Source organism: Chlamydotis macqueenii, chromosome 3, assembly GCF_036417535.1.
Source record: "Chlamydotis macqueenii isolate bChlMac1 chromosome 3, bChlMac1.mat, whole genome shotgun sequence".
In the NCBI taxonomy this organism is placed as follows: Eukaryota; Metazoa; Chordata; class Aves; order Otidiformes; family Otididae; genus Chlamydotis; species Chlamydotis macqueenii.
This window is the reverse complement of record NC_141558.1, coordinates 93,098,190-93,124,310: the sequence shown is the minus strand read 5'-3', so window position 1 is coordinate 93,124,310 and position 26,121 is coordinate 93,098,190. Positions and strand designations below refer to the sequence as shown.

Sequence of the window (26,121 nt, the reverse complement as noted above, 5' to 3'; positions counted from 1 at the left end):
GCACTGATTAGTGCTTTTTTTCTTTGTTTTTCAGTCATTCAGTGGATTAAAAAAATTTCTGTGACCTAGCACAGCCCCAGAAACAGCTCCATCCACTCAGCTGAGGAATCCAAGAGCTAAGCGTGGGGACAGGCAAGAGCAGGAAGAATACAAAATAGTGAGAAATGAGCATTGCAAAACCCAGCTCTCTGACTGAAAACAAATTAGTAGAGAATTACAACTGGCACGGTTAAAAAAACAAACAAACAACCCAGTAATAGTGGCATGAACAGACCTAATTTTCAGTGACCCTTCTCCTTTCCCCTACCACCTCCTCAGCTGTGCACATGTAGCTTTTTTGGGGCCCAAGGAATGAACTGGATCAGAAAATGGATCCATGGATGAAAACAAAATGGTTGTTTCAAATGTAGAACAATTCCCTACTCCAGCTCACCACATGGCAGCAAAGAATTTTTCCAACATAGCTGAAGGCACAGCCCAAGCATGGGAATGAGTGGCTTGTGGCTGGGTGCAACAAGACGCAGGAACTGCTTATGCCAGTGCTGCCATGTAAAGGGAGGCCCACATCACCGCAGCCTCCATTCTTCTCAAAATCAAGCCTCTCAGAAATTCCAGTATTTGTTTGGTTTTTATCTTGCATAACCATTTGCCATGTGCAAACAAAGCAGAAAGGAGGGCAATGCTGGCATTTGCTTGGGATGACATTTCCCACATGCTTACACAGGGGTCCACAGTGACACAGGGAATCCAGAAAAGAACCGTCAGGGGATCCCTGTGCGTGCAGAGTTTGCTCACTGGATGCAGGATGGCAGATTCTTGAGAACAAAGGAAAGGTCAGAATTAATTTCTTTCAATTGCTTGTTTAACTTCAATGACATCTTGGGAGCTAGTTAGTTCCCAAGGTAACATTTAGCTAAATATGCCCTTACAGTGGCTTTGAAGACATCAAATGCTGGCCTTTGTTGCTAGTCCAAGTAATCAAAATACTGATTTCTCAGCTAATTACTCTGCTGTAGAGAGAGAGTTCAGCATAAGATTGTTACAGCTCTCACCCATGTGAATGCATTTGGCGTTGCCTGTTGGGTCCTTTTGATTTACTCAGCAGAAAAAAAAGACATATTACCAAAACGCTTCCCACTCCATGTCATAGGAGAAACAAGTGAGAGGCCTGACAATATTTGTTTGTAGTACTTACCTACATCTTTGTAATACGTTACCCATTTACCTTTACTTTATCATAGAGGCATTGTTACTGTCACCAGTTGGCTCGGCCCTGACCAGCGGTGGGTCTGCCCTAGACCTGGCCAGGTCCACCAGACAAAGGGGAAACTTCTAGCAGCTTCTCGCAGAAGCTGCCACTGTAGCCGTCCCCCCCCCCTCCCCCTCAAAACCAGCACAATTCCACTCCTCACCTCTGCGAATCACGTATTTAAAAATTATCATTAAAATACACACACATCAACAAAAAGAATTCCCCACACCAAAATCAAAATAACATCAGCACAACACCAAATGAAAAGCAGACAATTTACATACAATCCCCCCCTCATCCCTTCACCACAATTAGAACAACATAAATTCTCCACAATAATTTTGCTCTCTAGCTGACTTCAGTCCACGTTTTGCCCGTTATAGCTCCCAGTGAATATCCTTATCCCCAATTCCTTGGCCCCACGTTGGGTGCCAAAAAATCCATTGTGATTTAGCCTCACTCAGCAGCTAGAATAGCACACAGTTGCCCACTCACTCCCTACCTCACTGCCCTCAGCAGTGGGATGGGGAGGAGAATCGGGAAAGGCAAAACTTGTGGGATGAGATAAAAACAGTTTAAGAGAACAACAGAGAAGGAGAAAATAGAGAAGGAAAATGAAAACAATAACAGAAAATACTTAAGCATGTAATTCACAATACAGTAGTTTGCAGTGAATCCTGATGCCCAGCTCCCTTCTGAGCAGAAAAAGCTGTGAGCATTTTTAATTAACAGAATTTTAGACTGCAAACAAGAAATAAACTCATACAACAACAGATCTCTGGTCCTTCAAAGATGGAAATTCAGTTTCCAGAGCAAACTCATGGCTTTCTCATTTTCTCTCACAAGACAGAGTGCTTCCACAAATCAGTAAAGCACTGAGATTCTGTAAGAAACACCATAAAATGCAGTACAGCCCATGTTAAAAACCCCCATATTTAAAAACAGGATCTGAAGACTGATACCCCTTTCTCTAATGCAGAATATATAACAATGTGATTATTAGAGTAGATTAGCCTTGTTAATCCCATGGGTTTTTATTATTTGCACTGTAATAGTTCTTTCCACTTCTTTTTCTTAAACCCTGTGGTGTGTACTTGACTTTTTAGTTAAGATTTTTAATTGTTACTGTAGAATATTACATTCTACATTTTCCACTGGAAAACGCCTATTCTGTTCTTAACAACGACACATCCATGTCACCACATCCTTCGGAGGCACCTGCTGCCACCCAGTAGATACTTGATACGCAAGTACTTCACAAATGCAAGCAGCCAACACTACAGTTCATTACATGGAAAAGCAGGCATTCTTCAACTCCACACTTGCCCACCTGGGTTTGGCTTCTGAAGGCAGTGATTTCTGTACTCTATCTGCTATAGAAACCCTTACTGTTTGGGACAAAGTTTAGGACTCCCATTTTAGACTATCTTTAAAAATAAAAACAATTAAATTGAGTCTGTGCACAAGAATTTAGCCTAACTTAAAAAGATCCAAACAGCTTTTCCTTTCCCTCTAATAATTTTATGGAATGTAGCAAATATTTCATGCCTCTTAAGAAGTTTTACTGCCTGATGCAGCAAACATGAGAGAAATCATAGAATCACAGAATGGTCAGAGTTGGAAGGGACATTTAAAGGTCATCTAGTCCAACCCCCCTGCAAGGAGCAGGGACATCTCCAACCAGATCAGGTTGCTCAGAGCCTCATCCAGCCTGGCCTTGAATGTTTCCAGGAATGAGGCATCTACTACCACCTCTCTGGGCAACCTGTTCCAGTGTTCCACCACCCTCACTGTAAAAATCCTCATTTTGCACTGACTTGACCCTAACATCAGTATTTTTCAATCTAATTTTTACTTCTTTTTAAGCTACGTAAGGTATTTTTTATCAATAGTCATAGATTATTTCGAATAAAACTTTGAGAGCACTGATTATCAGTTCAATTCTTTCCCCTGTAGCAGAATTCATCATTCCTCTAAATAGCATCTTCTGAGTATAAATCTGCTTTGCGAGTCTGATGATTCAGTAGAGTCTGTAAGATAACTACTGTACAACAAAGTTTGATAGAATATTTCTAAAAAAATTCCACATTGTTTTTGCCCTTCAGAATTGAGATTAGGCTGTTCATTTACTAGATGAAGCTATAAGAGTGATTGCTTTAGAGATTGGGAAAAGTAATTTTCTTACTTAGTTGATTCAGGCGACAAAGCATATTACTGCTTAAAGGAAGACCGTAATACTATCAGTAAAAGCATTACTACAGTTGGATTGTGGGCTGCTTTCTCTGCATAATTATAATTGCATATGTTTTTACTATAAAAGAAACCTACTTTAAATATAATAGAGAGATTAGTAAACTCACACACTGCTTACCCCACATCCCTTCAAAGACTCTTTTCTTTGTTTGGATTAGCATTATGAAGCATTAGATTTGTTTATACACTTCTTACATGAAACATTCAAGAATTCTGGGACATTTTGTCATCTTAACACATGAGGAATTAGAATCACAACCTTCTATGAATGAACAAGGCTAAATCCCTACCAAAAAAATGCAGCAACTATTTACCCCTATCTCTCATTTTAACTTACTAACATTATTTTGTTCTGATATTTATATATTCTAAAACCATCAGTATTGGCAACAGTCACTTCTAAATGTGCTGACTAGCAATAACACCACTTATGCAATCATTCCCAAATTGTGGTTCTCTGACATCTGTAGCTCTGCTTTGGGTTCTGTTAGTTTTCTTCCCATGAAGGAGAAATCTCAGTTCTGGAAAGTGAGAAAGCGAATTGCAGGGCAGGTGAACAGGCAGTATTATTTGGTCCTAAACTACTGCTTTTTATTTTTACAATACCTTCATAATAGAACAGGTTTTTATTTTTTCTGTACTTTCATTAACTGATTCTCTGAGCAGTTCTAGAGTAATATTATTTTGGCTCCCAAAAGCCAAGAGCACTAGCTGACCTTGCCATGGCCGTACAAGGAAAGCAGAGGCACAGCCAGAACCAACCTGAGTCTGCCAGTGGTGCAGCCGTTTCCTTTTACTACTAATTCTCACTTGTGCCTCAGCATCTTTCCCTACATCTTTCTTTTGATCCTGTCCTATGATCCTGCCAAGTCAGCCTTTGACTTTGCTATTTTTTTTCCCATCATTCCCATCTCAATTCCAATTATTTTTATCTCCTTTCATCTATGTCACCACAAGCCCACCAAGAACATGCTTCACATTTTGCCAGCATTCCTTTCTGATCATAGAATAGTTTGGGTTGGAAGGGACCTTTAAAGGTCATCTAGTCTAACCCCCCTGCAAGGAACAGGGACATCTCCAACCAGATCAGGTTGCTCAGAGCCCCGTCCAACCTGGCCTTGAATGTTTCCAGGGATAAGGCATCTACTACGACCTCTCTGGGCAACGTGTGCCAGTGTTCTACCACCCTCAGTGTAAAAATTTTTTTCCTAATATATAATCTGAATCTACCTCCCTCTATTTTAAAACTATTACCCCTCGTCCTATCACAACAGGCCCTGCTGAAGAGTTTCTGCTCATCTTTCCTGTAAGCCTCCTTTAGGTACTGAAAGGCCACTGTAAGGTCTCTCTGGAGCCTCCTCTTCTCCAGGCTGAACAGCCCAAACTCTCTCAGCCTGTCCTCATAGGAGAGGTGCTCCAGATCTTTTCCTAAATTAATTACTGTTTTCTGATTCTGCTGTTCTCTTTCATCTGATTCATTCCTCCATTTTATTTTGTTTTCCCCACTACCTTCCCCCCGTGTCATTCTTCCTCCCTGCCCTTCACTCTCTCCCACTTCATCCTCAGAGTTCATCATTTCACTCTCACCCTTGCCCACTCATTCATTGCTTCATATATCACATATATTCATGCAGTTATTCATTCACTCCCTCACTCTCCAATTATTTCAGGAACAGACTTTATTCTCTAACTACTTAAGCAGCATGATATATTCTCCAAGTCTTCATAAATAAATTTGTGGAAAGAAAAAAATATTTTTTCTTAAGAGTTTTAAACCTAACCACAGTTTTGGAGTGCCAAGTTTAGTCCTAGTTTTACTTTATTTAGCACGTGCTAGAACTCCAGCAGGTATTAACTCATGATACAAAATGCAATGGTAGACAGAAGAGATTGCTGATGATTGTTGCAGATTGGGACTCTAGGAATTTCTTCTTGCTTTCTTAGTCCAAACAAGAACTAAAGCTGACCTTTTGTTTCTTACCATGGGTCTAAGGTTCTTAAAATAACAAGGGACTTCTATGGTCTCTTCTTTCATAAAAGCAGGGATGTAGAATAGACACTGCAGGTCTCCTGTAGAAGACTAAAGAGTCTCACACTTTATTTACTATTGTTCTGACCAGCCCCCGGATGCTTTTTTGAGGGCTTCAGCATGCTGGTTTGGTCACCCAGATACTTCATACATTAAAATGTAAATTAAAAAAAAAAATTTAAAAAAATTTTTACAATGTGAGTTATAGAAAACTGGAACAGGTTGCCCGGAAAGGTGGTGGAAGCCCCATTCATGGAAACATTCAAGGCCAGGCTGGATGAGGCTCTGAGCAACCTGATCTAGTTGGAGATGTCCCTGCTCCTTGCAGGGGGGTTGGACTAGATGACCTTTGAAGGTCCCTTCCAACCCTAACCATTCTATGATTCTATGATTCTATGAAAATGGAGACACTTTAAAGAGACAAATGGGCATGCCCCAATATCAAAAGCAGAAAAATCCACTGAGGAAAATTAAAAAGCACATGAGGAAAATTGCTTTGTCTTTGAGGAAATACATAGGGGAAACAAATCAATAGCTTGTCAGTTAGTAGCTTTTTAACACAGGTTGACTTTCATCCAAACAGCCCATTTGAAATGTAGAAAGCAAAATAAAAGCCATGACTCCACATTAGCTGGGTGAAGGACACACACAATATACAGTCAACAAAAGTGACAGCACACTGAAATAACAGAGGATTTTTAGTGTCCCAGAGGGACTAGACCACAAGTATAATCTCATTTCTCTAGTATAAATATCAGCAGCTGTCTGTGAAGAACAGGAATATACCTATGTTACTCCCCTGTGACATCTTGAACTGGTGGAGAACCAAGCTTGTAGGACTTCCTTTTCTTCTCTAAACTACACAGGATGCACAGAATTAGCTTTCGGACACTAAGAGACAGACCGAGCATTTCAGAACCATCTGGGATGAGAGCAGGGCACAGGACAGGGGCTGCATAACTGGACTGGTTGCAGCTACACACTGGGATCCCTACAAAGGCGAGGCCAGAAGGCAGCATGTGCACCTCTAGTCCTAATAATTACATCATCAACTTGGTGCCAGTCCCTTCAAGGCACTCACCCTAAGCTGCAGGAGAAAGCGTTGCCACTACTTCAGAAGCCCATCTGAAGTACCTAGCTGGACACATACCCAGGAAAGCCTGAGGGATGAAAGTGTGAGGCAGCAAGACAAGAGACAGAAAGGGAAATCAATTAGGTTTGCACTATAAGATGCATGTAAACTGGAAATGATAAAGATTTGATGGTGAACGTGGCTTAATATTGATATGAAGTATGGTGAATGCACAGGCAAGCAGGCAACACCTGCACGAAAACAATGAAAGATCAAACTGAAAGCAGTACCAGACATTAACAGGGTCCTGTGAAGCAGTTCTGCTTTGGGGGAGGATCAGATCCTTGGAATAAAGACTGCTGCTGTATGACCTCTCTCTTGTGTGTTACGAAAGACTAGGAGCGAGTAAGACTAGGATTCAAGAGAAAAAGCATAGTCTCATACTTTAAGTTACTTGAAACTACCCAGAATATTTGGATCCCACAGCTGATGTTCCACAAAGCCGCTCTGCATGAAAGAGGGCAGGGCAGGCGCACATGTCATTTTCTGAGGACTTAGTTTGAGCCCTTAGGGTCTAATCTTGTTCACAATAACAGACACATTATAGTGCTACACAGTGACAAATACTCTTAAAAAAGCCCAACCAAAACAAGTAACAGATTGTGTATGCCACAAACTGACATAAAAATAAGTGGATGTCTTAGCTCTTACCTGTGTCTTATTTTTTCACCTATAAAATGGGAACTAAGCTATTCCTCCATTTCCTGTGAGCATCATGAACATTTATTCTTGAATATTCATGAAGCACTCTTATTTCAGTGTTAATATCACAGGGAAAAAAAGGAAACAAAGCTTGTCCCCAGATGAGGTTTTGACTGGTGTTCAGTAAGTGAAAGTAGAGACAACACAATGAAAGTGATAATGAAATAAAATATTCTACACATGCTTACACGAGGATAAGAATCCCTGTGCATTGAATTTGATAGTGTCCAGTGGCAAAAAGATTGTCATATTCAACTAAAGTCAGTACTCTGACTGCAAACAGCTTGGTGGTACAAGAAGATATGATACAGAAAACAATTTTACATACCACAAATGATTGCTTCATGGACCAATTAGAGAATGCACAAGCTGAGAAACTACTCTTGATTTACTTTGAGCAATGCATAGTACTGATTAAAACTGCAACTATCAAAAAGTCCCTGTAAGGATGATCACACTGTACTCCAGCTCATTATCTTTGCAACAACATCATCTGCATCCCACAAGCCCATTCTGGTAATGTTTAGTTTCAGAAAGAAGACCTTCATAACATAAGGATGTATGCTAAGAGAAAATCAAAGGCCAAAGAGAAAAATCTTTACGGGTTTCGTGGCAACACTTGAAAACATTTTAACAGAGGATACAATTACCAAGACTAAATATCCCTTTCCCAAGAGGTGATGCAAGGATAGGTAAAAGACAAGCTAAAGAAAAATGTTAGAGATAAAATGGTATCCTTCAATAAGTAGATTTGAGTCCAAGTGAGAAAAGGAAACAGAGAAAAGTAAAATTAAACTCAGGCAAGTGAAACGTAAAACTATATAAAGTGAATAAAAAAACATTTTGAGGAAATACTGAAGATACAGAACACATTGCTACTGTGTTTAGTGTTTTGTGGATAACAAAAATACAAATAGATTCAAAAGTCATCACACAAATTAAAGGAAAAAAAAACATCCAAACACCACCAGGTTGCTGAACTCTGTGACACAGCAGTTCCTAACCTACAAATTGCTAAAAGAATATACACAGTAAGGGGAATATCATCCTCCACTTGTTTCAGTTGTTATACTCCCTCCATAAGCGTGTGGTTCTGCTGATCCTAGCAGCGCAGAAAACCGACCTTCAGCTTGTTTCCATTGTCTTATGGCTGAGAACAGTTGCTCTGTGACCCTTTGCTTAGGAACTGTTATTTTTGAAAGCCTGACATTGCAACCATCATAATGTTCTTTTGACATGATTTTGAAGCATAGTATAGATGTTATGTAGTGCTACCACTCTGCTAGTATTTTTCCCATCACTTTATGCAACTATGACTACTGAGACTGAACACATCAAAGAGCAGTGACCTGTTTTGTTCTGAGTCACTGAAGTGACAGTCAATTTCTGCACTACATAATCACTCATATTTGCGCAGAATATATAGTTAATATTCTGTCCAAAGCAAAAGGTGTTGAATGTGTTCTGAAGCGTAAGCATTAGAGACAATGACTCTATAAGGGTGTGCAATAAGCAATGGAAATGATGGAAAGTAACACAGAGATATCATTCTGGGGACCTTTCTTCCAGTTGAATTACCTTACAACAAGCTTAATGTAATTTACTTTCCAAACATTAGGCTGTGTAAAAATTCATAACACACCAAAGTGCTGTAGAAGCCTAAGGTTAATTTGAAAATTGATATAGGAGATTACCAGAAAGATCAGTATTAACATGATAGTGGTAACTCCTTGTTACAAAGATAAAGCTTGGTAACTAATGCTGAATAAACCAGCAAGATTTGGTCACATGGGTTTACTTTATGGTACAGTCATGCTGTATGCAGTGACCCAAGGGTGGGCATGCTTGAGTAGCCTTTCCAAAGTGTTCATCAAATGAAAACCAAATGCTGTCAGTCAAACAGTGTCAGCTTGGTGTGGACATTTATTAATGCTCTTAGATGTTTTTGACAACTTCTGATATAACTTTGAGCATACAATACTTTAATTGCAAGTTTGAAGCAGAAATGTTACACAGATTGAGCTAAGCAGCTAAGAAGCTAGAAGAGTGTAAAACCACGTACACAACTTTAGAGTTCCATGTCTGTGTCATGTCACTTCAGGTGATGGTCTTCTCAGAGATGTCCAGCTTTGTAGTTGCATTTCAGTCTAGATGACATAAAAAACTTCAGCAAGGTGAGAGACCAAAGACTCACCATCATTGGGAAGGCTGAAGCCTGCTTGCAAACAGTAGCAATCAAAAATACACCAAATTATACCAGCAAGACTGCTGTGACTGACCAAGGCACAGTTCTAGGAAGACTGTAAGGCTTCAAGTGGATCTGAAACATGTGGGAACCACACAAATGGACACAACAAAATTCACTGACAATAAATTACCCTGGTTTTTTTTGGACCCATGTGTAGGACCATTAGTCTTCATCTCTTTTCAGGACGAGATAGTGTTGTATGCAAAAGCACTAAAGAGAATGCATGGGGTGTCAAAATTTCTGCAACCTAACAAATGTTTTCTGAGCTCAGATGGCCCTGGCAGCTCTTCCCAGCTCTTCCAATAACTGTAGGTAGGAACTTGCATGCTATCCATATGTTTTTAAAATGTCAGAACTAATTTCTGCTAATGCCATCCTTTATTGGTTCCTCTGTACTAGAAAGTGCCAGTGACTCAAACCAACTACTGCCATCAGGAAGAATCCATTCCAGCATGTAAACTGTCAAGCAAGGTTTGGAGATGAACCCTGTGGGATGAACCTGCTGTGTTGGACCTGACTAGTTATGACCAGACAAAAGGAATTCACAAGATGGCTGGATTAGCAACACTCATAGTTGTGCTAAGTGCCCATTTCTGCCAAATCCATGAATACACAGGCATTAGGAACAGACTCAAGTGCAAGGACATTTGCAAAGTGAAATTATGTATTAAAATACTGATCAATCTATCATAAAAGACTTTTTCAGTTACAAAATTCAAAGCAGAAGAATGATGATGTTCCTACTAAACACTTAGCATCCTAAAAGTGTCTTACAATGCATCTAGCCTTAATTCATCAAGAAAAATGTAGAATTATTTACCTATGGGTCTCTGAAACAATGACTATAGATATTGGAAAGCATATGACTGATACTTGATAATGCAGAAGTACACATTACCAATGGGAGGGTACTGTCCCTGGAAACATAGGCATTCCTCTCAAAGGTATTAATTTCTAAGTAAAGTTTAGAGACAGAGGTGCTGCAGAGCTTAGAATTAGAATTTATTGCTTGCATATGCGGCTCTGATGGGCACAGAGTTTTTAGCTTAAGCAAACCTTTTTCCCCTCTCTCTCTTCGCAAAACAAGTCAGTACAATCCAAGGCCCTGGTTGCATTCAGAATTTAAATTATAGTGAGGTTGCTATTCCCCGCCCCTCCCACCCCCCCGCTACTGATTGTGAATGTGACAGCCTCAATGCTAATTGTCTCATGCTAGAGAACTCTCAGGCAGGCCACGCCTAACTCTTCTTAAAGACTCATAAGAGAAAATAATCTGTTCTACATTGTGTTCTATTATGGTGGCTAATTTGGGGATATTTTGGGGGATATTTCTGTGTCCAATGGATGGTTATTCCCAGATTAGGTATTTAGTTTCCTACAAAACCTATAATAAAAACTGGATTATCAGCAGCCTTTTTTTTTTTTGAGTTAAAAGACATCTAAACTAGACAGCAGGCAATGCCGATGGAAGGTTATGTCATTTACCCCAGCCTTTCATTTGGAATTGAGGAGAAGGATCAATTCTCCAATGAGGTTTCAAAATTCTGTCCTGCAATCAGAAGCTTAAAATAATTTTTTCACAATAATTATTAAGGGCAAGACATTTATTTCAAAATATATCTGGTGGTAGTAGAAGGAGCAGAAGCAGAGCAAGGACTCGAAGCCAGGTTTCTTCCATCCCAAATGAAAGCATAACTACTAGAGTAATCTTTAAATGTAGACAGAGATTAGAAGATTTCTGCAAACTGTTAGAGCTCAAATAGGAGGGGACTATAGGAGCACCACTACAGAAGGCCCTCTGCATTTCCCAATCCTTCGTGACTGCAAACTCTGTTTCAGGAAGTTTAAGACTTTCAATACTAGCTTATACAATTTGCGTTCTGTCAAGTGCCTGCTAAGGCTCTTCTTCAGGTTGACAATTTAGAAACATTCAGATAGAGCATGATTTCTAACCTGATCTTCTGCAACTCACGCAGATGTTCTGCGTCAGACATTGCGTGTATCTATATGCCTGTCTAAGATGTAGCAAAAATGACACCTATCTGCTCTTTGCAGCCACATTTCATGAGGTTGGACATAGCTTACCTTACATTGCAGGATCTAGCTCCCCAGCTGAAACAAGTGAGAAACACAGCATATGAGTTCTCATGGGATTTAGGCCTAAAACCAATGCTGAACATTTCCTTGCTATCAAGACGCTAGTGGATGAGTGCACACTTAGCAACATAAACTGAAGTAACAGGGTTTAGGTGCCTAAACAGAAAGATGTTTACGCCAAAAATAACCAAGCAGGAGTTTCTGCTTATTAGTGTTGCCTAGGATGTTAGGTGCTTGCACTTGCAACTAGTTTTGGAAATTCTGTTCGATTTCTCATTATGCAGGACTCTGTCAAAGTTATTAGGCAGTTCTAAGAGGTAAAGAACATAACAAGATCTTTCACCTTGGAATTGGCTTTAAGATTGCTTGTCACAGGCTGAAAGTTGTTGAGAAAATATCAGGAAACAGTCTCCAGCAGTAACTAATAAAATCTAAATCAAAGCATGCATCTACTCTGTTGTGGGTACCCAAGGAACATAAAATAATAATAAAAAAGGAACAAGGTCTGATTCATAATAAATCAAAATATAAAAATGAATTTAAAATCAGATGTCAAAGGCCTTGCCAGTACAATTTTCATTAGCTGCCTTTTAAATACTCATATTTTAAGGTATGGCTTAGGAAGAGTTTTAGAAAAGTGTCAACATTTAAAATCCAAAAGGAATGGAAGAAGGGATTTTTCCCTCTCTGTTCACATTCACTTTTGTTTAACTCTACGAAAATGCTGTTCCAGTGAATGACTGCTCTTACTGTAAAAAAATTCTTTCTTTCTTACGTTGAGATGAATGTACTTAAACACATAAGTTTATGTTCTCCTTCCAAATCATTACAGAACTATCAAAATCAGCTTTGAAACCAATCTAGATCCTTCCCATGCACCAGAGCCAAATAGAATCATAGAATCATAGAATGGTTAGGGTTGGAAGGGCCCTTCAAAGGTCATCTAGTCCAACCCCCCTGCAAGGAGCAGGGACATCCCAGGTTACTCCTCACAGGGGCTTGTCTACTTTCTTCTTAAAACTGACAGTAATAGCTCTTTCGTAATCTGCTCACAGTCCCCTGTCCCCATATTTGGAACATTTTCTTTAATACTGAAACCAAATATTCTGGGCTGAATATGAATCAATGTCATCATGGTTTACCTTACCAACGACTTTCACAAAAACGTAAGTTGCCCAAAACCCAAACATGTTTTAGGCCCAGAGAAACTTATCAGGAAACGCCCTCACTTACTCCTACAGCTTTATGTTTTTCAGAGGAAATGGCAGTTTCTCCCAAATGGTGAAGTCTACATTCCTAGGGTTTGCAGTGCACAAAGGCTCTAGGTTAAAAAAAGTACTTAACTCACAGCTTGTTTCTTAAGGAGAAAGTAGAGTGATATTCCCAGGTGATCTCCGTCTTTTCTATGACATAACACAAGTTTTTTGGTTCTTCTATAATATGTTAAAAATATGACATCATCTTCCCATTCCCCCACAACTAGACAGGGAAAGGGAACATGATTGTGGCCAAAGGTAAAAAAAAACGGATGTCCCACAAGCACCACAGCTCTAAAACTATGCAGCACCTTAAGTATGTCAACAGAAGCAGACAGAATATGGGACTAAACACATTTAATCTGGTATATAAATCATATTCACTATTACTGTCCATTGTGCAACAATTTAAATAAAATAGATGTACATGAAAAAACAAAACCACTAAAAGTCCCTGGGTATTACATGAATTCTGGCCTTTCTGATGCCATGGCAGATTAAGCCCATCTAAACAAGGTTCCAGTCGTCCTACCCTCCCTTCCCAACTCCAGCTACGTGTTTCTTATCTCTGTGTTGTACCTAGTATTTATGCCTCTGAGATCATACACTGAGTAATGCAGAAATCTAATGCAAATGACTATTAAGCCAGCCAAACAAAAACAACAACAACAAAAAAAGCAGCTTGTAGCCAAATCAGTCTTCTGAACTGTCCTACCACATGATCACTGGTGCAAGGAAGAAGGCAGGGACAACATATGGTGGGGAGGGCAAAGAGGAGGCTGGGATCATGCAGCTGCCCAGATATAAACTGATTTAATTTGTCATAGAATGGTATCTGATAAGGTTTGCAATCTAAAGTGCACAAATAAAAGCACAAAAAGCTTCTAGTGCTCCACTTTCTACTCACTTCTTTGTCTCCCTGCAATAATATAACTTTTTAGTTCACCTGTTTTGGTTGTATCTGGTTAAGATCCTGGGCAAATGTGCACAAACTGCTCAGTGAGTTACAGCTGCACATGCGGTCTAGTGATTAGATCCTGCCTTAGCACAATGACTTTATATTATTCTCCAGTTTCACTGCTAATATTCAATAGCTATTCATTGACTTAGCTGTTTTTTATGTGTATATATATATATATTTTAATCACATTGTGGCACGGACAGACTCATCTTTTTATATCTGCCTCAGCCAACACTGACAAAACAAAAATCATTCCTCATTCCTTGCAAATATGTGAAAAACAATTCATGAAAAAGGAGTATTTGGAAAAAAAACAAAACCAGGAAAGGAATTAAGCAATGCAAATTGAAGAAAGGAAATCCATTGGCACGTCTTAGAAAGCATTAATACTGTCAGGTAAAATAAGATTGTAATTAGTGAGGGATTTAGATTCTGTACACGTAAGAAATGATACAACAACATGCTAATTGGAGACAATACCATTCAAATATTGGAGACAATACCATTCAAATATTACTGAGGAACAAAGACTGGTACATAATTACGTGCAAGGAGTGGGAGGGTTACAAGAAATGTTTCAATCTAGTAGACTGAACCGCAGCTGAGAAAATGCTAAAACAATAACTTAGAAAACTAGTGTTAATAAGCTACTGTCACAGCATAAAAAGGATTAAGAACACCACATTTGTTTATGCAGTGAGCCAAATTTTGCCTACAGGGAGACCTACCTTTCACAAGAGAGTCACACACGCATATGCACAGTATTTCTATACACATGTGCAAGTGAAACACAGCTTTAACGTTAACTATAGAGAAGCAAGACTTCACACCCTAGGACTGCGTATTACAAAAGGTCCTGTAAAAATAACATCATAGTTTACAGCCTGTTTAGTAATAATTTTGACAACATGAGCTGGGAGAACTTACATGTGGTTGATTTTTAAAAATTACTAATATATCTTTTTTTTTAATTATGACTACAGAAATAAATGCTCAGATCTGGCTTCTGGTGCCTGTGCTACAATTAATAATTGCTAGTTGCCCCTGAGAGACAGAAAACAGCAAGCGACCTCACCTAGCAGTGATGTTGTAAAAAGAAATTCATTAATACTGTATTTGCAGAGCACTCAGATACCACAGTGAGAAGCAGCATGGAAAAGCCTATGAGGAAATTAATCATTCTGCATTCAGTGCAGGATCTGGCAGCTGTGCAACAGAGAAAGTTTGGAGACATACATTAAATATGAAGATAAAAAAAGATTCTAGCCATTACCAACAGAAATAATATTCCCTGAATGGGCATCATCTGCCTTAGCATTAAATGTTTGACATATTCTCATTCAATACAAGGGAAAAACTTCTGATTAATGTGGTAAGATTATAGCAAGCACTAGCTATGTATTCTATACAAAATATAGAATTTGATAATGTAATTAAAGTCTATCGTAAATATATGCTCTGAGACTAGTATTTCCTCATTTCCATATGCTTAATTTTGCAACTAAACTACACTCCCATAGTGCAGCAATTATTAGCAAATGTACATTATCTCAGCACTCAGAGGCTCCTGTCACCGTGGCTCTAGGTGTGTTATATGCTAGCACAGGAAATCAATACATTTGATGCTGCAGCTGCCAGACTGCTTCTCTAATCAAGCTACCCTGTTTTACAGCTAGCTCAAGCGAGTCAGGATAGCGAAGACATGACAAAAAAGGCTTAACAGTGGCGACAAACTTGCAGGTTCCCAGCTAGCTCAGATATCTGTACTAACATTACAACTGTAAACTACTAATTTTATTTTACTCTATATCAGTTCAGTTCTGCTTTCCCAGCCACCTACATTATGCTTTATCTTACCCCGTCAGCTCGAATTTGAAGTCAGATTTCAACTTTCTCCTCTGTTAATCAGTATGTACATGGCAATATAAATGTACAGGTCTTACCTCTCATCTCCTCTGACTGGTGGGAACTTGAGACATTAGAATCACCAGGAAAAGAAACCATTTTTTCAAAGACAGTTTCACTGAGATTGATATTGAAATACCTATTTATTTTTCAACACATTAGAAAAAGATAATTCCTTACTTCACAGATGTCGTGCAAAGCCGATGTATTCTTGCTGGTTAACAATGGGTCGATACCACTTTTGGTTACACAACAGAAATAATCAAAGTTCTGGAATAGCCCGTGCCGTGAAATGACAAGTCTGTAGTTATCACGTTGAAATAACATGTCAGGCTTGATCAAAAGACAATCTCTTTAAGGGAATAGGACTTACACTAGTAATTTTCTTTTACTTGCCTAGTCAGGAGATTACAAGGAATTCAAAGAAATAAAGATTTATTTTTGTTGAAAAAGGGTGTCCTTTATTCTTTACCATAAACACACATGTTGTATGTTACGGTGCTGCTACACATAGCAACTGCTTTGCTTAATTCATTTTTTAGAATTCCCTTTGTGATCCATATAGTAATCTGTGTAAAAATTGATCACCATCAAAAAAGACAGGTTCTTTTTGCCCTTTGAAAAGTGTGTCCTACCCTTAAAGTCCTACTTTATCAAGTTATATAGGTAACTAACATACTGATATTGAGAAGAAATGCGTGTGAGATTTCTTTCAGCATTTCTTAAACTCTCTTTGCTATTTTTCCACACAGTTTTACATAAAGCAAGTTTAGCCACATAGTTCCAGTGCATAATCCCTCTTTGGATTGGGATTTTAAGCCTCAAAACTACGATTAGAAAAGCAGGCACCTGAGAAACACACGTAGCACAGAAAACTTGTCAGCTGGCTAAATTTGACTGACAAGTCTGTTTTCCAGTGCTTAAGAATCATCAGTACCCCAGACATGTTGTTTTATTAATGTATTTTGTGACTGTTCAAAAGACGAAACTACCTTGTCCCACAGGTATGACAGTAGTTTCTCAGGTCACTTTCCCGACTGTTAGAATGGCCATAATGAGTTTGAACAGTTATCTACCACCTTTTTGACCACTTCCAAACTATAAACATCTACTCCAACTACAGTAACAGAGTTTCAGATTTTTGATAACTATGAAACAGAGAAAGCTAAACAATTATAGGGTAACAAACAGTGCTAAACCAATAGTGTGCATTTTACACATCATCTGAGTCTGCATTTTAAGTAAAAGGAACACTACATAGCAGTCAGCCACATAACATAAAGACCTTGGTCTTACCCTTTGTTTTCAAGTCGTTTAATACCTTTGATTCCACAGGCAGTATATCGCTCACTAGTTTTATCTCAATATTTCGGGATGCCAGTTCGAGCAATTTTTCAAAAAGACGCTGACCCTGGGAAGAATATTAAAGGAAAGCAGCAGCTGTAAGACACAGAATTGTTCAAACAACATATCAACAAATTAAAGACACATGTTAAACCAAAAACATACTACACAACAGCTGAGTAAATATGTTCCTAGATATGGTAAAATCTACCATAAAGGTTAGCAACTCAAAAAACTTTTTCTCAACTTTTCTCTGTGTTGAAGGCCAAATTTGCTTCTTCCTTTTCCCAGACTGTGCAATACTATTTATGAGAGGTGACACAAAGAATGAGTTGTTCAGTTTTTTTTATCCTGCATAAACATATCCCCGGCATCCCCACCAGCCCAGGTGGCCAAGGCAGCCAACAGCATCCTGGCTCGTATCAAGAACAGTGTGGCCAGCAGGAGTAGGGCAGTGATCATGCCCCTGTACTCGTCACTGGTGAGGCCGCACCTCAAATACTGTGTTCAGTTTTGGGCCCCTCAGTACAAGAAGTATGTTGAGATGCTGGAGCGCATCCAGAGAAGGGCAACAAAGCTGGTGTAGGGTCTGGAGAACAAGTCTTATGAGGAGTGGCTGAGGGAACTGAGGTTGTTTAGTCTAGAGAACAAGGGTGTTAGTCTCTTCTCCCAAGTAACTAGTGATAGGACAAGAGGAAATGGCCTCAAGTTGTGGCAGGGGAGGTTTAGATTGGATATTAGGAAAAGTTTCTTTACTGAAAGAGTGGGCAGGCTGCCAAAGGACCTAGTGGAGTCACGATCCCTGGAGGTGATAAAAAAATGTGTGGATGTGGCATTTCAGGACATGGTTTAGTGGGCATGGCGGTGTTAGGTTGATGGTTGGACTTCATGATCTTGGAGGTCTTTTCCACCCTTAAAGATTCTATGATTCTATATTTTTACATTAACTTTCTTCTAAATAATTACACTCTATTAAAATCAGGATAAAAAGTGCAAGGAAAATAGTTTATTACACTTATGCTGTACTGAATGATTTTTTGTAAGTGGTTCTAACCGCAGTACATTTTCAAGTGGTTGCATGCTCATCTTGAGATGAGGAATACTAGGAAGAATAATCTGCATGTATTTCATATGCTTTTCCTTTTTACACAGTTATAACTTTACTATTTAAGCCTTATTTCTAACAAAGAACAAAAAAAAGGGAATCTCATACTGAGCTAAATTTAAAGAAAAATGCTTAAAAGCATCTAACTACATGATGTCAAGAGTAAAATATCCAATGTATCATTACTGTACGGCGTTACTACAACCAGAGGGTTAGAGCCCATTTCCTTGCTGCCATTCTAGCTTACTATAGCAGGCAGAACTTACAGTTAGCAGTCAAATACACAAAATCCTTGTGTTTAATCAGCTGACAAAGTGCCTGCCCTACCTACACAGTTCACTTAAGATTCAATATAATGCTGGCTCAAAGGTAAAGCTAAACCAAAGAAGCAACCAGTCATATTAGCTTTCAGACAAACAGGTAGAAGATAAAGCTTTCCATGTTACACAATTCTCTGTACACGCTTTTACTCTAAAAATCTTAAAAGGATCTTTCTAATCTACAAAAACAGCCAATGCAAAAGCAGTTTGGGATGACACAATCTGATGTAGTGTGAGCTACCAAAGCCTCAGACAGAAGCACTCCTCCCACATCGCACCCAGAAGCAGCAGGGAGTGGTAAGCCACCCTTTCTCTGTGATTGCCTGCACAGATTGACACCTCAGGCCTTGCAGGGACTTAAGCACTAAGGAGTCAAAGAAAGTTAGCTCTTCACCTGTCTACATTATAGATCTATTTTAACAATATTCACTTATCCCTGCTCATCCCAGGGCTCACAGAAACTTAGTAGCCAACAAGATACTGCCATAACAAAAGCATTACGTAACAGCTAACAGAATAGGAAAACAAAAACATACTTTGCATGAAGCTCCAAATACTTATACTCAGATTCAGCATTTCTTGAGGTGACTAGGTGGTCCCATACATAAGAAAAGACACCTACGATTTAACTCACACACCAAGAAACCCTCACTGAGTTGCTATGCAAGTCAAGGAGTGTCTTTCCCTCACATTCCTCATGAAGCTAAAAGGATCCTTAATTCTCACATCAGTGGTTGTGGGTTTTATTTTTATGGAGAAGGAGGGCAGATGTTACTAGAGGTAAGAATTGATGAGATAATAGCGTGGAGGGGATGGGTGCAGCATACAGAGCTATACAGCAGCTCCATCATGATCCCGAGGGAGTAGAGGGGCACTGGCCAGTGTTCCTGGGTGCCCTACTCCACTCAAGAGGGTCTCTCCCTTGATTGCTGCAGACTGGCACTGCTAGACTCCAGTCAAACCTAGGACCCACAATCACTGTGCTGTTGTCTGCTGAGTTCCCAGCCCATGCCTTGACCTGTCCCCCAGCTCCCCTGGGGTGACAGGCTCCTGACAAGCCAGAGCTCGGGCAGCTGTTGGCCCCACTTCTGGGTTCACCAACTGGAGACACCACTGGTTTTGAGTTTCATTAGTTTTCTCTCTGCAAAAAGCAAGCAGGGAAAATTAAGGGCTAAAAGACTTGCATGACATTAATTAAATACATATAATTTTAATATATATGTAGAAACTGCTATTCAGAAAGGTTCTATATATTGATTTAATTTACTAGGTAGAAAGACAAAGAGAGGCACATTGGTTTTGTTTGGGTTATGTGTAAAAACTGATTTTGACTAGAGGCACAGTAGAAAGCTGTAGCATACAAAAATAAACATGGAAAAAGCATTCATAAATTCGATTGAAAGTGTTTTGCATTATCAACATGAATTTTGTGCATTAAGTGTTCTACTAAATAAATGCTTAGAATGTTAACATCTGAAGCTGATAAAATAATTAGTTTCAGGGGATGGTTCTTTACACACTTTTTTTTCCCATCAGGTAATTATTTTTGGACATTATTGCCATTTCACTTCTACCTGCACAAAATTTTATTTACATATGATTCACAAAAGCTTTGATAAAGAAGTCTGGACTTCCTGTATTAATTTTAGTTTGGACAAAAAAGAACACGGCAGCATTTCCTGAGTTTTGCCTGAACTTAGTATGACCTGATGTGACCAACACAGCATCCTTGATGGACTTCCTGGCTAGCTCTTACAGGCCTTGCTGCCAGCTGAACAGCCCATTCTATGGGTGAACAGATTACTTAAGGTGCTGCCTTGCATTCCAAAGGCATCTTCTGTGAAAATACATCCCTCTTGCTATCAGGGACACCACAAGCTATGCATTTATAATATCCTTTCTTGTCCAATTATGTTCATAAATGGTGAAATCTCACATTGATAAAACTTTTACAGCATCTCTAAGTAGTGATGGTTAAGACTCGGAGCACACTCACCACAAATATATGTATTTATATAGGCACGCAAAAAACACCACTGGGTGCCAGAACTGCAAAGAATTCTCCCCACCTCATCTCCTGCTGCATCATCCCTCAGAAGGCATTCATACTGTCATCAAGGCTTAGTCTAGACACTCTAAACAACTGTGAAAAATTACCAACTTGTTTTTAAAAATCTGTACATACTATAGCAGTGTACTAGAAATTCTTCCTTCATTGTTAAAGAACCTGGCCTTCTTCCTCATTAATATTAATTTGAAGCTCAGTTTCTAGACTTTCTGACATGTTTACTTGCAATTTTACTGTTTTGTTCTACAAAAAGGAAAAAAGACAGGACAGAAGGTCTGAAGAGTTTTGTCACTGCTGTCAGCACATTTGAAATGCTTCTGTTGAATACAAACCCTCACGCTGTCATTCAGACCACGTTCCCTTTGCAAGACAATACCGGGTTGCCGTGCGACTACGTGACAGCAATCAGAATCATTTCTATACACTCAGCTCATGAGGACTGAGAAATAGTAGCAGCCAAGTGCTACGAAGCTGCACTATGCTACCTTATACCCTATCTGCATTTTAACAAACAATACCCCTAGAAATCTGCCTATCCTGATAAAATATTCTCTTACACTTTTCACAGGGCTGTTTCAAAAAACCTACTGAAAGTGACAAAACAGAACGTAAAACGTATTTGTCACGCAAACAAACTGACAGTCTCATGGTAGCTTTAAACTACCGTACATCTGAAACAGCAATCCCAGCCGTACCTGCCACGGCCACCTGGTGAATTGAAAAAAAAAAAAAAAAAAAAGAAAAAAGAAAATTATCATTACCAAAACACCTTGAAATTGCCCCCAAAGTAATTTCTTAGCAGTTATGAGGCAGACTGATTCTAGCCTGACTGATTTCCCTTGCCTACTGTTGTCTTTATCAGCATGCATTCCTCATTAAAAATAAAATAGGGCAGATATGAACATCAAGAGGCTGTATTTATTGAAGTACTCTAAAACTGAATTATTCTGCTCTTCTCTTAGATTCCTACAGTTTTGACAATGCTTAGCTTTTTCTTTCCACAGAAATAAAACTGGTTGCTTCCAGAATTTTCTTCTGGATTTATTCTATACAATTCCACTAATATTTCTAAAAGTTGTCTTATGATCAAGCCTCTTGGTGTGCTGGTTTTGGCTGGGATAGAGTTAATTTTCTTCATAGTAGCTAGCATCAGGGTATGTTTTGGATTTATGCTGAAAACAGTGTTGATAATACAGAGATGTTTTTGTTATTGCTGAGCAGTGCTTACACAGAGTCAAGGTCTTTTCTGCTTCTCACATCACCCTACCAGGGAGCAGGCTGGGGTACACAAGAAGCTGGGAGGGGACACAGCTGGGACAGCTGACCCCAACTGACCAAAGGGATATCCCATACCATATGACATCATGCTCAGCATATAAAGCTGGAGGACGAAGAAGGAAGTGAAGAACATTCAGAGTGATGGTGTTTGCCTTCCCAAGTAAGTGTTACATGTGATGGAGCCCTGCTTTCCTGAAGATGGCTGAACATCTGCCTGCTGATGGGAAGTAGCGAATGAATTACTCATTTTGCTCTGCTTGTTCACACAGCTTTTGCTTTTTCCAGTAAACTCTCTTTATCTCAATCCACGAGTTTTATTACTTTTACTTTTCTGATTCTCTCTCTTATCTTGTCGGGGAGAAGCAAGTGAGTGGCTGTGTGGTGCTTAGTTGCTGGCTGGGGTTAAACCCCAACACATCACTAAAAATCATAGCATGCTGCCAGAAATCAACAGAGAAAAATAAATCAAGAAATACTACCTTTAACTTCTGCTATTTAATGCAGAACAGAAAAACTCAAATGCTCTCCTCAAATTCTTCTAGCAAAGCAACTAACGAAAAGGGAGCTGCATTGGGGAAATGTCACCACCTGAAGAGGAGAGATGTTTGTGTAAAGGTGAGCTTATAGAAAAGAAAATACACTGCGATCTCTATAGCTGATTGTAGATAATTTCTGCTGGTAGCTGTTATGTTTGGAGATGTGCTCCTCTCTGTACTTATTTGCATTTTTTCATAATTGTCAAGGAAGGGTACTTAAGCTCTGGCACTAACATCTGTTCTACCAAACAAATCACTTAAGATCCTTGGGCAATGCATGTTGGAGTGACACATGACTCATCGGCAGACATTCATTACAAAGTTGGACAGCTGGCTTACATGAGACGTTATCAGATGGAGTGGGAGACTTCTCCCATCAAGCCATTTGGGAACTGCACAATAGGTAGGTAGAGATAAAGTCAGAACCGTCTATTTTTAGTGTGATCATTGAAAATCAGACGCAGATCTACCCTTCAATCATCTTATGGTCATTCAAACAGCTGTCCTGGGAGAACTGTGCCATACTCACGGCAATACCAATAAGCCATTATGGCATTAATTCTTATTTGTAAAACATTTGTAAAATGAAATTTGTGAGGAAGAGCTTGCTGGAATGATAAAAAGTCACTCTAAATTAAAGTTTGTAAACATGAAATGACCCATAGGAAATGAAGTGTGAAAATAATGAAATTGGCATATCTTATGTTCACCTCTCCCTTCAGTGCAAATGAATTAAAAGCTGTCCTCAAAAATAGTGTACCTATTGTCCTCCTAAACATCAGATTGCCACAGGAGTCACAAGTTCACATTCTGCAAAAATATCAAAAATTTTCTACATGACAACCACCCTGCTATCTTGAAGACACACATAACAACACAAAGTCGCCAAAGCACATGGTTTTCTTCTGAATGAGAAAAACAGGTGTATAAAGCCTACTCAGTATTTTGCCAAACAAATATTTGTTTACTTGATCGCCTAAACTGTGAAAGCACACGAAACAGTATAGCATCTTACATTTGCATTTGGAGACTAGAGTTTAGTAAGACCCAGGAACTCTGATGGCTGAGCACAGCAGTTGTGACCTGCACGGCTCAGTCAGCAATGAGTGTTTATTTAGATTTATAACAACAAAACATGGACAGGCAACTGTCAAGGACACTAGGTAACATCCCCACAAACAAAAATGAAGAAAGATGTAGCAGGAAGTTCTGTCATTTTATATATGCACATGTATACATATATATACACACATGTATCTCCAATATACGTTTGGACAAAATGGACAATATGTGTACATATGGATGATACGTACATTGGGCATACATGTGTGTGTGTATATAAAATTGCAGAATTTTCTGCTGTATTTTTCTGCAATACGTATATTTGACATACATGTATATATATGTATGTATGCATGTGTGTATGTAACTACAGAAACATATATACAGAGAACGTAGCTAAACCTCGTAACTAAGAAAAAGTAATCTAGCCTGCTCAGCTTTCCTTCTTCAAAAATCCATGTCTGTTGAAGTGTTCTTGTAGAGAACCTTGCTTTGCAATATGCCTTGAATATTCATAAAATGGAAATTGCTAGTTATAGAGCAGGATGTAGGTCCCTATGGAAAATAGTTATGTCCTTAGTTTCTGATAAAATAAGAATCACTCAAGGGATGACTAGAACTTCCTCGCTAAACACCATACCACCTGGAAGTTTTACATCTCAGTCCCTTATATTTCATAATTCTTCTGCTATTTTGGGACAAATTTCCCTGAACTCAAATTGTAAAGACTTGAGGACTCCTGACTTATACTTCAGAAAATTACTAGATTACAATTATTGAAGCTTTTCTGAAATATCACTTTAATTTACAAGTGGAGAAAAAGCAGATGTAATGATACAATTTTTCTCCCTTCCCTTTCACACACTAAGCTTTGCATACTTTCTCTGGGGTAGCGATCTGCTAAGAAACATTGCCTCTTGGCAACCTCTTTAGCAATCAGACTGGTCACTAACAGTATAGTGTTTTAGCATGAACAGACAAGCTTGGCAGAAAGATATATCAGATGTTGAGTCCACACTGCTGTAAAAATGAGGAAATGAATGGAATATTAATTGCCTTTAAACAGAAGTAATTATTCACTTTTGTAAGACTACTAGCAAGCAGAAATAGATAACTAGAATAGAATATTATGAAAAATGTTTCATTCTTCTGGCTTTAACAGTGCATTTGAGGATGAAAGAGCAAATCCACTTCCTATACGTCTCTTCTTCCTTTCCCTGCTTTGACATTCGGCAATAAGAATGTGGGACAGTGAATAGATTTGATGCTTAACTACTGAAATCCCAATTTCAAATTTGCTATTTTTGTCCTCTGTTTGGGATTTGTTAGGCTCTGTTGGTTCTGAAGCAACTGACATACTGATTTTTTTTCAGACAAAACATTTTTAAAAGACTCACACACATACCAACTCATGCACATCCTAAAAACATCTAAGGCACTATCTCTTTGAATTCATCTGCTTGAATGACAGTACATAGTTTTGAAGTTTCTTAGACAATAAATTTAAATAAAGCTTAGCTGCATAATTACTTTGTGAAAAATCTAGATATTTTGATGCTTAATAAAGTTATTCGCAAGCTATACTCCAATGTTTATAAGCATTGTAAAAGGAATGGTTTGGACTACATTTGCCATTTGGCTGTTCAACTCAGATTTTCACTCATTTAAATGGACATACAGCAGATTTATTCGGAAAAAAAAGTTAATGTATGCTGTTCAAATAGGCTACGGTCTCTTTCAAAAGAGGTAGAATCCAGTCCTTTACTTGAAAACACAGGCTATTTGCAGTATTCTCTTTACTTGCTCAGAATACTAGTCTTTGTCTGTCGTCTACCAAAAGATTTTTTTTTTTTTTACTGTACAGCATCAACACTACTAGAGAGGAAAGTGAAGAGTTTATGACAGTATAATAGAGTTGATTCCTTACAGTTACCCGCTGTCATTTTAACCCAGTTTCACATCAGCTGAGTGGCTTCTTTCAGAAAAAAATCCATTTGGTGGGAAAGAGGAGATACTCTCAGCCTGTCAGTTCTTTGATATCTTAGCTTCACAAGTGACATTAAGTGGAAACCTACCCTTACCATATTTCTAAGATTGCACTCAAGAACAAAGTGTTTGTTGGCACAGCATCATTGTAATGCATGTTTGTCTCATTCTCTATGATTTATGATTTTTCCTATTGCTCTTAATTGCAGAAGTGTTGAACACTGCTCCCTTCCCCAAGATTCATTTTGAAAAGCTATGAGAAATCACCTGATACTACATTCTTTATAAGTGTAACTCTATCCATCTATTTGGCTGCAGAATTAATCCATTTTCTTTTACTTCATCAGTTGCACCAACTAGAAAGCAAGTGTATAGATTTATGGATATTCCCAAATTCTGGATGTGTTAATACAGGTTCAATTTTGCAAGTTTCTCAAGATTACACAACGACATCCTTCCCTAAGATGGAAGTGATATGAAAATGTGTTGGATGTGTTCTCTAGCCCAAGTGTGCTACCACTCTCACAAAACTATTGTATTGGCAGGAAAATCCCCCCCCAAAAATGTTTTTTTTTTAGACTACCCAA

At 38.8% G+C, this 26,121-nt stretch overlaps 1 protein-coding gene across 1 annotated transcript in view; it reads right to left on the bottom strand.

Annotated features, from left to right (window-relative positions):
- The window catches only part of PLD5 (phospholipase D family member 5), a 181,071-nt gene that overhangs the window by 42,277 nt on the left and 112,673 nt on the right, over positions 1 to 26,121 (bottom strand). Inside the window, exon 4 of the mRNA XM_086745096.1 lies at positions 17,132 to 17,246. Coding sequence (XP_086601222.1) covers positions 17,132 to 17,246 — 115 coding nt within the window. The remainder of the gene's footprint in view (positions 1 to 17,131; positions 17,247 to 26,121) is intronic.